At 58.4% G+C, this 13,108-nt stretch overlaps 1 protein-coding gene across 2 annotated transcripts in view; it reads left to right on the top strand.

Annotated features, from left to right (window-relative positions):
• Positions 1-13,108, top strand: part of EXD3 (exonuclease 3'-5' domain containing 3) — a 290,826-nt gene that overhangs the window by 272,451 nt on the left and 5,267 nt on the right. For both annotated transcript variants that reach the window (XM_056351779.1, XM_056351776.1), the window contains exon 21: positions 8,658-8,751. In XM_056351779.1, the coding sequence (XP_056207754.1) occupies positions 8,658-8,751 (94 nt within the window). The remainder of the gene's footprint in view (positions 1-8,657; positions 8,752-13,108) is intronic.

Raw genomic sequence — 13,108 nt, 5'->3', positions numbered from 1 at the left:
CGGCTTCCAGCATGGCCAGCTTGCATTTGGGTAGCAAAGAGCAGTGCCACCCCCGACTGTTAGTGATCTGAGTGTTGGACTCATCTATACGAAGAACAGCTTTGGTCCCTTGCAGTTTCCAGGGCTCTGACTCCCATGGTCAGAAAATCCATCTCTGTGACCCTTTCCATTTCTGATGCTCCTGAAGGTCTGGGGGATGTTTGGTACCCAGATTTCCACCTGCCTTTTAGTTTTTCCGTGAGATCCTTTCGAATATGAGCTGGCAGGACATGGCCCTTGCTCTGTTTCCAGTGCTGGGGCAATTTCAGAGTTCAGGTTGGGTCATTTTTTCCAGCCCTGGGGTTCACCAGCTTCCAGCATCCCCCGGCCAAGAGCTGAGCTCTCACCTCCAGCTGGATAAAACTCACTAGCTTGATGGAGAGGAGTAGCAATGAGCTGCATTGCAGGGAGCTGGGCAAGTTAACCCTTTCCCTGCTGCGGCACAGGCTCCCTTGGGATGGCTCAGGAGCAGACCGGCATGGGAGTTGTGTGCCTTGGTGCACCCTGCACCCTACAGGGTGCAGGTTTGCACACCCAGGAGGGGTTATCCCTCACCTCGGAGGTGGGTATGAAGCACATTTATGCAGGCAGGAGGGCAGGGTGCTGGCACAGGGCTGGAGCAACAGAGGCACAGGCAGTCGGGCAGGGAGGAGGGTGGGAAGGGACAGCTCGCCCCCCGGCCCCCAGCAGCTCCTGGCACAGAGCTCACCCTAAAACGAGGGCTTCAGGGATGCTGCATAGCCTCATTATAAGGCAGTTATTACTGGTTTGGCTTCGTTATTAAACTTGTTGTAAGCGCTGGGAGTCTGTCCCAGAGCAGCACCCCGCCGTGCTGGGTGCTGTATAAACAGGGCTTGCGGCTACGGTGAAGGTTGGGTCAAGGGTGCTGTGGCAGCCCCAGTGTTTTGGAGGGGCTCAGCCCCCATCTCCGCAGATCACAGCCCAGCTGGGAGGAAAAATGAGCAAGTGAGACTTGAGATGGCCGACAGGCAGCTGGAGAAGACAGGGATCCAAGGAGAGGATGTGTGTGGCGAGATGAGGGGATTGAGCATCTTTTTTTTTTTTTTCCCCTGGGAAATTCAGCTTTGCATGTGGATTTAGGTGTAATGTTGGGTGAGATTCTCATCACTGCAAAGGCCTTGAGGTACCAAAAAGGGCTTTCAGTGTCACTGATGATTAGGTGCCGACTACCCAAGGCAGCGTGACAGCGAGGCGGCAGTGGGATGGAGTTTGTGGTTAGGGACCTGCAGCCATCTGCGCAGCACTCGAGGGAGCACCTGTGTGCGGAGAGGAGCAAAAAGCAGAGATCACAAAACCCTGGTGCTGTCCCTGCCAGATGCTGAGCCCAGCTCTGGCAGCCTCCACGTGTTATCCAGGGGTGTCCTTGTGCTTCTCCTCTCCTCCCATCCCTGCCTTTCTCCAGGGGAGCTGACATACACACACCCAACCCAAAAACTGCATCTCTCATGCTTGGAGCAGCTGCTAACTGGCAGGTGAAGATGGCAAGGGGGGATGCCCCGACAAGGAGCCAGAGGGGGCTGGGGTGCCCACAGAGCCCCCTGGGCTCCATCACCTCTGACCTCCTGTTCTTGCTTCCTCCCCAATTTTGACAGCAGCTGAGCTCCGCTAATCTGCCCGTTTCAGCACCCGTGGTTCGTGCTCCCAGACAAGGGAGGCCCTTCTAGCTGTCAGGTGAGCCTTTCCCAGAGCTTATGCAAATGATACTAATTAAAGGCATTCTTATCTGTTCAATTTCCCACACCTTTTGCCTCCGAGGGGGATAGAAAACTTCATGTTTTAACTCCGTATTTCATGGCAGTCGGAAGGACTGCCTAGGGAAAGCGTTGGGAAATGCAGCGGGTCACTCCTGATGAGAAGAGCTGGCTTATGCAAGTGTTGAAACACTTTATTATGCATGAGAAACCTTCCAGAAACAGATGACTAATAGCAAAGCGGGAGCAGAGAAAGCAGTGGGAACGGAGTACCAGGCTGGCATGGGATCCCATGTCATCTTACCAGCTTAGCAGGGTTGGGCTAGGTCAGCACTTGCCTAAGAGACCTCTCAGAGTACCTGGCTGGCAATGAGGGAAGTGATGTTAATGATTCAATAAACAGAGCCTTTCCTTCTTTGTGAACCAAAACGCCCTGTACAATGCCAGGAACCCACCTGCAGCCCTGTATTTCCACCAGCAGCACGTTACTTAGGTTGGATGGCCATAAAAATGCCAGCGCTCATTGTGCAGGCAGGTCTGGTGGAGGATGCATGGGCTGCTTTCCCGTGTGGGACCATCATGGTCCATCTCTCAGCACAGCTGTTGGCAGCCCATGTTTTGGTGGCTGCTCAAGGCTGTGTGTGCACCAAGAGCCATCGCTCCTTGGCAGGACCGGGCTAATCCACCTGTGCATCTTATCTGCTACTTGGGTGAGTTTGCTGATACCCAAGGACAGAAGTTAGACCATTTGTAAGTCAGCAGGAGCAGCAATGTGCACCTTTATGGTTCCCCGGTAGTGGAGATAAGAAGGTCAATGAGAAAAACTCTTGGCATGACGGGGAAGGGAAAGAGCCCGGTCAGCTGCTTTCTGAAAATCCCCTTGGAGGTGTGGCTGTCGCAGGGGCTCACTGATGCTCTGCACCTAGAGCTGGCCTTTGCACCGCAGGGTGTGGGAGGCTCTGGTGGGTTGAATTGCTGAGGTTTCTGCTCTTTGTGCAAGGACCTTGAAGGCACTGCAGGGCAGAGAGGAATCTGGCCCACATCGCTGCAGGAGGAAGAGGAGTGTCTGAAGGTCAAAGGAGGAGCTGGAGACTTGGGAAAAGTGTGTGAAAACATACACGTGGGCAGATGAGCGTGGTCAGCTCCTGACTTCTGTCTGGAATTTGCCACACTGTTACCTGGTTTTCTTTCACTGTCCTTCCCACCATCTCCCTGCTTTCTGGGCGCTCTCTGCTTGGGTGATGGGCAGGAGGTATGCTGGGGGCAGACCTGTCTATCTACCCTGGGCTTGGAGGCTGCACGTGGGCAACCTGTGCTGGGGAGATAGCTGGCTGAGCCTGAGCATCCCGCATGCCCATTCTGAGGATGTCTCTAGTCTTGGTAAGTCTGTGAAAGAAACTCTTGGATGCTCAAGGACTGTGCTTTCACAACCGAAATGAGAGTTGCACCCTCCATCCAGAGGAGTGGCCCTTTCACCAGGTGATATCCATCTCTGAGAGAGGGAAAGAAAGGGATGAGGGTAGGTGGTGTGTAGGAAAAGAGATATCACTCCAGGTGGCTGGTGAATAGTCCTGTGATATGGCGAGCAGAAGACGCCCAAAGAATTGTCCTGACATGAGCTGCCCTGAATTGCCCCAAAGAGTTCACGCCAGGCACTGTTGTCCTTTACAGCTGATTTTGATACACTGAGGATTTCCCAAGCCAGAAGCTCTCCAGGCAGAGGGTTGTGTCTCACCAGTAAAACCCCTGCCAAGGAGATCCCTCAGTGACGCTGGCCCGTGACGTTTGTCAGCAGAGCAGGCGGAAGGAATCCTGCGAGCCCTGGGACCATTTTGAGGATGGCTCCTCCAGGCAGAGCTCAGGATCACCGAGGTGATTCTTGGAGCACTTTGGAGGTGCAGCTTTCAGAGGTGGCAGAGGAAGGAGCAAAACTGACTCCACTGCTGTCTGAATTGCTCATCATTCCCCTGTGCTGGGCACCAGCCATCGTCTTTGGCCAAGCCCACACTGACTCCTGGGGCCCTTTTTGAGTCCCAGAAGGTTTGGCTCCTGTTGTCTGCTGGACTCAAGTTTTCTTCAAGCTTCTTGGCTTGCTGGGTGGAGGCCCAGACAGGGGATGGGATGCTGAGATGGCCCCAGAGCTCCAGGCTGAAGCATCCAGTCCCTCGAGTCCTGGGAGGTTTGTGCGTCACTGCTGGTGAAATCCCCACCCAGCAGGGCTGGGAGAGGCAGGGATCGTCCTAAACAAAAACAAGCCACCGGATGGGCTTCCAGTGTTGCAAAAGGACGTTTCACCTGCCTTGTCCTCCTTGGCCACGCAGGCAGGGAGAGCCTCGCTGCACGGCAGCTGCCTGCTCGGCCGGGGTGACTCAGGCAGCTGGGGCTGGGGACAAATGCCTTGCCAGGCTTGGGGACCGGATCTCCTCCAGCTCTCCTGCTGCGACGTCACAGCCACATGTGACATCACAGTCCTGGTGCAATGACGTCACTTCTAATCCCTGTGTCACAGCTCTCGGTGGTGACATCACAGAGCAGGCTGGGCTGCGGAGTGTTCTGGGTGCGCCGGTGCCAGGTCCCAGGGCAGGAGCACGGGGGGTGACGGTGCAGCAACAGCATCAGGACACCCAGATGGGCCCAGGGAGAGGGAACAACAGCGAGGGACCACAGCGGGGACCACAGCTTTATCCGAGCTGGGTCACACTTGACCCTCACCCTTGATGTGGACACGCGAGCAGAGCCCAGGGAGGCAGGGGAGGTGTCGCAGCCGTCCCCCGCTGCCCAGAGAGCCCGAATTTCACACCAGCCTCTCCAGCCCTCCTGCCAAGGGAGCAGCCGGCACGGGGGGATCGGAGCGGGGCTGTGCCCGGCTGGCTGCACGTGTGCCGTGCGGGGGCACCCGGCACCTGCCCGCAAAGGGGCTGATTCACACGAGGCGCTGGAAGCCAGGCTGCCCCGTGGGAAAGCGCGCCCGCCATGGCTCCCGAGCACCGGGATTGCTTCAGCGGGGGTGCAGCCAAGATCCATTTCACAGAGGGCAGAGCAGATCTAGGCTGGGATTTACCAGTGACTAAGCGTGTGCTGGCAAGGGCTGCCCTAGCGTGAGAAAGGCAGTGCTGCTGCTCCTCCGAGGTGTGCCCGCTGCCGTGCGGGACCCCCAGCCCTCGGGGGCACAGGGGCACCCCACTGTGCGACAGGAGCACGGCCGGGCGGTGCTGTGAGGTCTGTGGGGGCTGCAGCCACCCAGCCCCCTCCTCCCAAGTTGAACTCCCCCCTTTTCTCCCCCTTGGCCCAGCACTTACGCTGGCCATGTGGACGGACAGGACCACTGAGACCCTGCAGCTCAGCACATCACCCCCAGGGCAGGGCTGGGGCATGGGGCAGAAGCTGCCACCCACACCCCGAGCCAGGCGCAGGGGCTGGGGGGGGGACACCCCGAGATGTTGCAGGAGAGAACCCTTTGCTGTCAGGTCATAGCCCCTGCTCACAGCAGTTGCACCCCCCCAGGCAGGGTTCCCAGGTGCTGCCATCTCCTGCTGCCTCACAGCCACAAAAATTTTTGCCTTTACGTCCACCCCACATCGTGGCAGCCATGAGTAATCCTGCCACAATGGATCTGGGGAGACCAAACCTTCCCAAGGGGGAACAACCCATCCCTTCCCCAGCAGAGAGGTTCCCCACTTCCCTACCCCTAAAACAAAAGCAAGACCCATGCAAAAAAAGCTGCCTCACATCCCTGGGTGGTGACAATAAGATGCAGGAGGCTGTGGGGACCCATGTCCCCAGGCAGGAGGCAAGCATCGAGCCCAAGGCCACCACCAGCCCCTGCACAGCAGCCACTCAGCCCGGTCTGTCGGGGTGGCAGGCTGCCCTTCTGGCTTCATCTCTTCTGGCTCGTTTTGGCAAGGCATTAAAAAAAAATTAATTGCAATTTTTTATTACGGCTAATTGGCGCTGCTGCTAAGTGGCTTATCTGGCTCCTGAGCCCGCCTTTGGGAAGCTGAGGGTGGCCAAGGCCTGGAAGCTGGGGAGATGGCACGAGGCACGGAGCCTCACAGCAAGCATCTGGCAATGCGTGGGAAATGCCAGGCTACCCCTGGGCTGCTGGGGCATACCTGGCCCAGGGCGGTGGATTGCCCCTAGCTTGCAATGATGAGCAGTTTTAGAGAAGCAGAGAAATTTGCCTTAGGTTGCTCCACGCACCCAAGTGGGAGCCAGGAGCCCGTGCCCGGCACACTGGCACCGCTGCCCCATCACCGTGGCGTGCTCCAGGCTGCCAGGGTTGGGCACTCAGGTGGCTTTGGTATTTGTGAGAGAGGGGAGATGAGCCTGTGCCCCCACAGGGTGCATCTCTGTATGCCTGGAGGGAAGGGCTGGGGAGGAGGGTGCTGTTTGCCCCTTGGGCCCCCGCTGTACCCATCCTGGGTGGCAGCTCAGTGGCCAGGTGGTTTGGGACCTCTCCCGGTGTCTCTGACACCCCGGGGCAGCCGGTGCTGCTGCCGTGCCTGGGAGGTGCCGTCCCACGTCTGTCCCACTGCCAGGCTCCGCACCCTCCTCCAGCAAGCAGCCCCCTCTCCTGTCGTCACTGTCAAGGGGAGTGGGGCCAGCCTGGGCAGAGCTTGGCACACGTCCCTGGGAGCTGCCTGTCACCTCTGTCTGCTTGTTGCAATCCCACAAATGGCAGCAGGGACCCTGTGAGCCACGCAGGGGCTTTGGATGCCTGCCAGCGTGGTGACACTTGTGGCTGCAGGTACAGCCTGCACAGGCTGGGACATCTTCGAGCCTCAAAGGGACCATCCTGTCCCACAGCATCAGCACTGACTCCACCATCAGAGCTGGCAGGGAGCAGAGTGGAGCATAGCTCTGCTGGGCAGCACCGTCAGGGTCCGTCCCACGACTGCAGGTGACAACCACCCTAAAAGAGGAGCCTGTTCTCCTTCCTTGCTCATCACTGGATCCATCCATCCTCTTCTTCCCTTTTTCTCAGCCATCTTTCAGGATGGGTCTGGCCCAGCTGATGATGGGCTGCTGCTGCAGGCACAGCTGAGGCGGTGCAGAGCTGAGGGAGATGGGGGCAAAGGTGTGAAAAGGAGCCAGGTGAGCTCCAGTTCTCATTAGCCAGACAGCTGAAGCCTGAGGAGATCAAATCTGATGGTTCGGGTGGGTTCTGCAGGTTGCAGTGTAACCCTCCCTCACAGGAGGCTGGCAGTGGACTCCTCCAACGTGGCAACTCCTTTCTGATCAGGTAACTCCAGCGGGTGATCTGAGCTTTGCAGAAATTCAGGTTCACTCAAATACGATTATCTTTCTGCTTCCCTGGGCTTTCACCCAGCTTCATTTCCCTGGGTTTGAATGTGAGAATGAGGAGGGTGCTTTGCCCTGCTCTGGGCAGGCTGAACCCCCACTCGCCCTCGGTGCGAGCAAGGAGGCGGGCTGGGGAGCCGGAGAATCCCACGGGGGGTCTGACCCATATTTGCATGAGTAGGGATTGCTTGATGCTTGCTGTGCAAATCGGGGGATTGCTGCAAAATTCCTTTCTAAAGGTGATGCAGCAGCTTCCACGTCATTTGGGTGTTTTCAAGATCGCACCTTGTCCATCTCTGCCTGTCTGTGCTGCTGCTCCATGGGGCTGGAGCACCGTGACTTCAGGGATCTGAGCCCAGGCATCCATTGATGGCCACATCATGCCCAGGCTGGGGAGCGTGTGCTGGTTTTGTGGAGGCTGCTGGTGGAAATAACTTCTTCCTGCTGCAGGGCAGAGCCGGGACATGGTGGCGAGCTCATTTTCAAACAAATCATCCTCCCCCCATCCTCCTTCAGGCAGCTGTGTGGGAAGAAGGGGCATCGTGGCACCTTGCCGTGAACCCAGCGCTGCCGCAGCTAGCACACCGCAAACCGGCAGAGCTGCTGCAGCCCCGCGCCGGTGCCCGGTCAGGAGGTGGAAAAACCTTTCTGGTTTCAACAGGCTTTGGAGCAAAGCCCCAGGCAGGGAACTTGTTCTGCTCGGTGAAGTTATGCACCTCTCTCCCTGCTTGCCTTGGGTGCAGCGTGCTTGAAATGCTCCACAAGCAGAAAACAGCCGCTACAAACAAATAGCTGATGAAAGGTGTTGTAGCACATCCCAGCTCCCATCGAAGCAGGGAGGGGGAGAGGAGAGGAAAGCTGTCAGGGAGCCGGCTGCAATGCTCCTACGGAGATTTAGTGCCAGTGGCTCCTGGGCAAGAACGCTCAGCTGCACCCTGGGCTCAGCCTGAGGCACCTGTTAGTGGGTGCTCCTCGGTCGTGGGGTTTGGGGAGCTCCTTGGGGGGGTTTGGCTCCCTAGGGGCCAGCACCTGGCACGTGCAGGCACTCGGAGATCTCTCTGGGTGCGTTTTGGCAAACCAAAGGTGGGGTAGAAACTGTGACTCTGTGTTTGCGGTGCTGTGGCAGAGGGGGGCCAAGCAGAGCCAGCTGAGATGCCAGGGCATTTCGGGGGCCGCAGCCATCCTCCACAGCTTCTGAGACGATAGGGATCAAATCTTGAAGCCACGGCCCAGATTTTGGGTGCCTGCTTGATGTTTCAAGGCATCCTCAGTTACTGGTGGTTTCTGGCACTGGGTAGGGCTGGGGAGCAAGGACCAGTGGGGTGGGCAGCGGTACCAGCAGCCTGGCGCAGGGACATGGCTAAGCACTGTAATGATGGAGTGCCTTTGGAAAAGAAGTTCTTGTGGCTTGTGAACCCCAACATTGTGTCTGGTCATGTTGTGCACCCCCATCCCTTGGTGGGACAGGCTTCGCCCAAGTTTCCCCCTGCATGGAGGCTGCCCAGGCTCTGCCAGGGATGCCCCGTGCTGTGTGCCCAGGCAGGCAGGAGATGCCCAGGGAGCATGGCCGCTGCCTCACCAACCTCCCCCTCTTTCTTCTTCCAGGTGTGCAACTGCGACAAGTACCTGAAGGTCTCAAGAGAGAGGATGAGGCAGCTGGTGGAGGGCAGCAGGCAGGCGCTGGGGGACGGCAGCACAGGTAAGTGGGTGGGCACTGGTGGCTGGGCGTGACGCTCCAACCCGGACCCCCTCCCTGCGCTCCCACCTGGGACTCGCTGCCCTGGGCAGAGTAGGACCGTCAGAGGGGGAATGGGGTCCCCTGCCGCCAGCCTGCCCTGGGGTGCAGACTCCCAGAGCTCTTCCAAGTCTGCTTGGTGCCTGGTTGAGCTTGTGCATGCCAAGCACAGCTCCCAGCCCTTTACCCCGGCTGCCCGGTACTGCCCTGTGAGGCATGGGATTGCCCAGCCTGGGGTGGTTTGGTGACATGCCAGCAGTGGCTTAAGTGACAGCCTAAGGCCATCGCTGCCTGACATGGAAAACTCAGCTTGGGCTGCAAAATGCCTCCTGGGTGGCGCTGCTAATGGTGCCTTTCTCACCTGCATGGTGCCTCTTAAACTAGGTCAGGCTGCCGGAGGAGTGAGTCAGTGCCGCCGGCCCGGAGAGGCTGCAGCAGGCTCGGGGCACAAGAAAGCTCCTCCATGCCCTGCCCTGAACTGCGCTGACACCCCCCTCCCCCCCCCCCCGCTCCTCCCTGCAGGGACCCATGTTTTGGTGGTGACACCCACCACAGACACACCAGGATGAAAGCGTGCCCCTCTCACTGCTCTGACCCAGCCTGGGCTCTGCCACTGGCCCTCGCACGCATTGCTTGCCGTGCCTCAGTTTCCCCATCTGCTTGGTAGGAGAGAGCAGTGCGACACGACAGCTACCTGGCTCACCCAGCTGGCTGTGGCTTTGCTGGGAACAGCACATGTGGCTCTGGGGATGAAGGACGTGGTGGGGCCGCTTTTCCCATGGTGCCGGCAGCCTGTGCTTCCCAAAAGGCCAGGGCATCCTCCCCAGTGGTTTCTCTGGTGAGGACACTTGCTCTGTGTGTGTACCCAGCGACCAGCTGGGCCTGTTCAGCCAGTTTTGGAGTATGGGAAATAGAAATGCTGTGGTTTGCGTTCAGCCGTGTGAGCGGTTTCCCCTTCCCTCTTTGGGATGGGGATGATGGAGCTGGGCAGGTCTCACACAGCACCATTGCTCCTCCATGCAGGCTTTATAGGGTCCACCTCGTTCTACCCTTTACACCGTGCCTGTAACGCCTCATGTCCCCATTGTGCCATGCAGCCTCTCGCTGGGACCACAGGCCACTGGAGGTATGGGGAAGGAGCCCTCTCTGCTGGGCCAGGTGGGAGCCCTGTGCCAGCCACGGTGGGCATGATCTTGTCGGGGAGCATCCTCCAACGTGGAGCAGTCAGGGACTGAAGATGCCACAACAGCCTCAGAGGGTTGGTGTTTTGCTGCAACAGAGCCATAAAATAGAAGCTGTGATGCCTGGGCAGGAAGTGAAGACCCCTGGGGACTTGCCAGGGGGGTCCCCTGTGCCCCAGGACTCTGGCCACCCTGGGTTTTCCAGTTCTATTTAGATTCTGCTGGGGGCTGCTGGGATTGTGAGCATCAGCGTGAGCTCAAGTAGGTTGTTCCCACAACGTCCCACTTTGGGTCAAGTTTTGTGGAAGAGAAACAAGGGAAGGGTGTGATGACAATGTCCTGCCGTCACTTGGTGGTGACAGTGGTGGCGGTGGGATGGGATGGACAGCCAGAGAAGTGGGTTCAGAAGGAAAATCTCAGTCATTCCCCAGTTTCCTTCTGGAGGGGGCTGGTGGCAGGGACCTGCTCTGCCCTCAGCCGTGGCCCAACATGTGGTATGGAGAGCTCAGCAACCAGAGCCCCCAGCTGCTTGCCCACACTGGGACTGGCCCCTGATCCGTGACTCCAGCCCAGGCCATGCCATCTCGTTCATGGCACTGCGCATGGATTAACGCCGAGAGCCCCGGCCAGATGCTGCTGCTTGGCAAGAAAATGCCTTTTCCCCATTCCTACTTCCAGGGGAGGAGAGACCCTCCTCCAGGAGGGGGCTTCAGGTCTCTGACGAGGAGCAGGCAGGTGCAGCAGCAGCCGCTGTGGATGCTGGGGCACCCATCAGCTGCAGATGGGTATGGATCCTGCAGGACCAGCCCTTGACAGAAGCCTGCAGCTGCCCAGGTGCTCCCGAGTCCCAGGGTCCAGCTGCAGACAGCCTGGAGCTGCTCACGTTTTGGCTGCAAAACTCAAGCCAGTGCTGCTCCGTTTGGCTCCAGGATTTTTATGGCAGGGCTTCCAAGTGATGAAAGGCAAATTATTCATCCTGTAATAGCTCCCTCCAACTTAGACCTAGGACTTTCCCAGGTTTTAAGGAACATTTTCCCTGACACAGCCACATTTTCCCTGCATGAGGGCTTTGATGGAAGTGGTGGAAGCAGTCTCAAGCCTGTACAGCTTTGCCCCATGATGCCTTTTTCCCAGTGGGATGCTCTGGGCAGCTCGGGGTGCCTGGAGCAGACTGGGAGCGGGGCAGAGAGAGGCAGCAGTGCTGTGGGTCACCATGTAGCACAGGCAAGACCTTGCTGGAGGCCATTGGCAGCCTGTGGGCTCCCAAATGACCCAGGGGGGTGGGATGTGTCACAGGCTCTCATCTGGCCAGGGGAAGCTTCTTGCTTAGTCAGTGTGGTAAAACCAGCTGGCACAGGGCCCCGGTGTTCAGGGGGGTGCTCTGCCAGATGAAATCTGGACCCTGGGAAAGGCGAGGATGTAGCACATTTGATCTGGTTAGGATTTGCCAAACAGAAAAGGCTGCTTTAATCGTAAAATCATCACTTGCCATCTGAAACATTTTACAAAAAATGAGAACAACTGGTCCTGCTTTCCTTTGGGCCTGCTCCATGCTGGAGAGAGGTGGAGGAGCAGGCGCAGTGGCCAGGGGTGCTCAGGGACCCCAGTGCAGCACCCTGGGGAGCCCCAGGCTGGGTGAGCATCCTCCTTGACCAGCTGCCAAAGCTGGTACTTGAGACCAGCGAGATCTGTACTACCCATCTTCTCCAACGTCGCAATGTGCAGGTGCAGGATAAGGCCCGGGCAGCCCCGTGGGCGCTGGGGGAGCAGACAGGACACCCCTGCGCTGGGCAGCAGGATGCTGTGAGGCTGGCAGGGCTCTGAGCCGCCCAGCTGGGACGCCCACCTTGCCCTCACTGGCCCGAGGGGTGACTCGGGGTTTCTTTCCCTTCCTAGCCCTCAGCTCCTTGCGAGCCTGTGTGAAAGCGGGCAGAGGCAGTGCGTGGGCAGGCGGCGGGATGAGCTGCAAGACAACAGTGCAGGGAAGGCTGTGCAGTGGCTCCGAGCAGGGGTGACACCAGGATAGTACTGGGTCCCTCCACTATGGCCACTGCACTGGGACAGTGAGGACATGGGCTGGTGAGTCCTGTTTCCCCTAGCCAGGGCCTCTGATGCACAGTGGAAGGAGGCCACAGCACATCCAAAGCCTTAAGGCTGGATGCCGGTTTTTTTCCTGCTGTGCTTCCCTGACCTGCAGCATTTGGCTTTGCTGTGAGCATCAGTCCCAGGAGCACTCTCACACCCATGGAGCAGCCCTTGCACGCTCGCTGCCTCACACCAGAGCCAGCATGCAGGAGTGGCCAAGGCACCCCAGATGTCCCAGGCTGCTCTGCACGCTGCTGCAGGGAAGGGGATGGGTCCCCGAGGGGCTGCACCCATGGATCCAGGAGCTTGCCAGCCTCCTTCACCCTCAGACCAGGCAACCCCATGCATTCAGGCTCTCTTCCCTCTGGGACACAGCGTGGTGATGGGGTCATGCTCCTGCCTATCCCCAGCTGCAGCGCAGGGCTGGGACCAGGAGCTGTGGTGGTGAGACAAACCAGAAACACCCGCCGGGCTTGGCTGGGTTGCACTCCGCTAGCTCCCCCGCTCCAGAAGTACAAAATTGTTTGCTCATATGAGAAACCACTGCCGGGCTGGGAAGCTGGTGACATTTTTGTGGCTGTGGGTTTGCAGAGCTCTGTGTGTACCCGCTGACGGTGGTGTCATGCTGGATGCCCCCCGGGGAAGGAGCTAGGGGCTGCCTGGAGCTCCTGCCCAGCGCCGGGCACAGGAGCCAGCAGGGTTTTCTCCCACAGCGGCATAGGGAGATGGTAGGAACTGAAGGTGCCTCTTGCCTTGAGCTTATCCTCCCTCCTCCGCCCTGGGAACATCTTAAGATCGTGGCTGGGCTGCTGCAGCCCAGGTTGCACAATCCCGGGTCCTTTGTCCTTTGCTTATGTGTCTTATCAAGGAGGAAAAGATAACCAGGCATCTTCAGTGCCCTGCAATCCAGTGCGTTTCTCAGGCTTGTAACTCCTCTTATCGGGTTCAATCTCTCGCCACGGCAAGGTTTCCCATGCACCTTTGTACTCCAAGAATGCTCCCAGGTCTGCTTTCAGCCTTGTGCAAAGCCTTTACGATGTGCGCTTTCTCCAAAA

The sequence above is a fragment of the Falco biarmicus genome, chromosome 9 (genome assembly GCF_023638135.1).
Source record: "Falco biarmicus isolate bFalBia1 chromosome 9, bFalBia1.pri, whole genome shotgun sequence".
NCBI classification, from domain to species: domain Eukaryota; kingdom Metazoa; phylum Chordata; class Aves; order Falconiformes; family Falconidae; genus Falco; species Falco biarmicus.
Note: the sequence above shows the minus strand (reverse complement) of the source record. Positions and strands in the feature narration are given on the sequence as shown.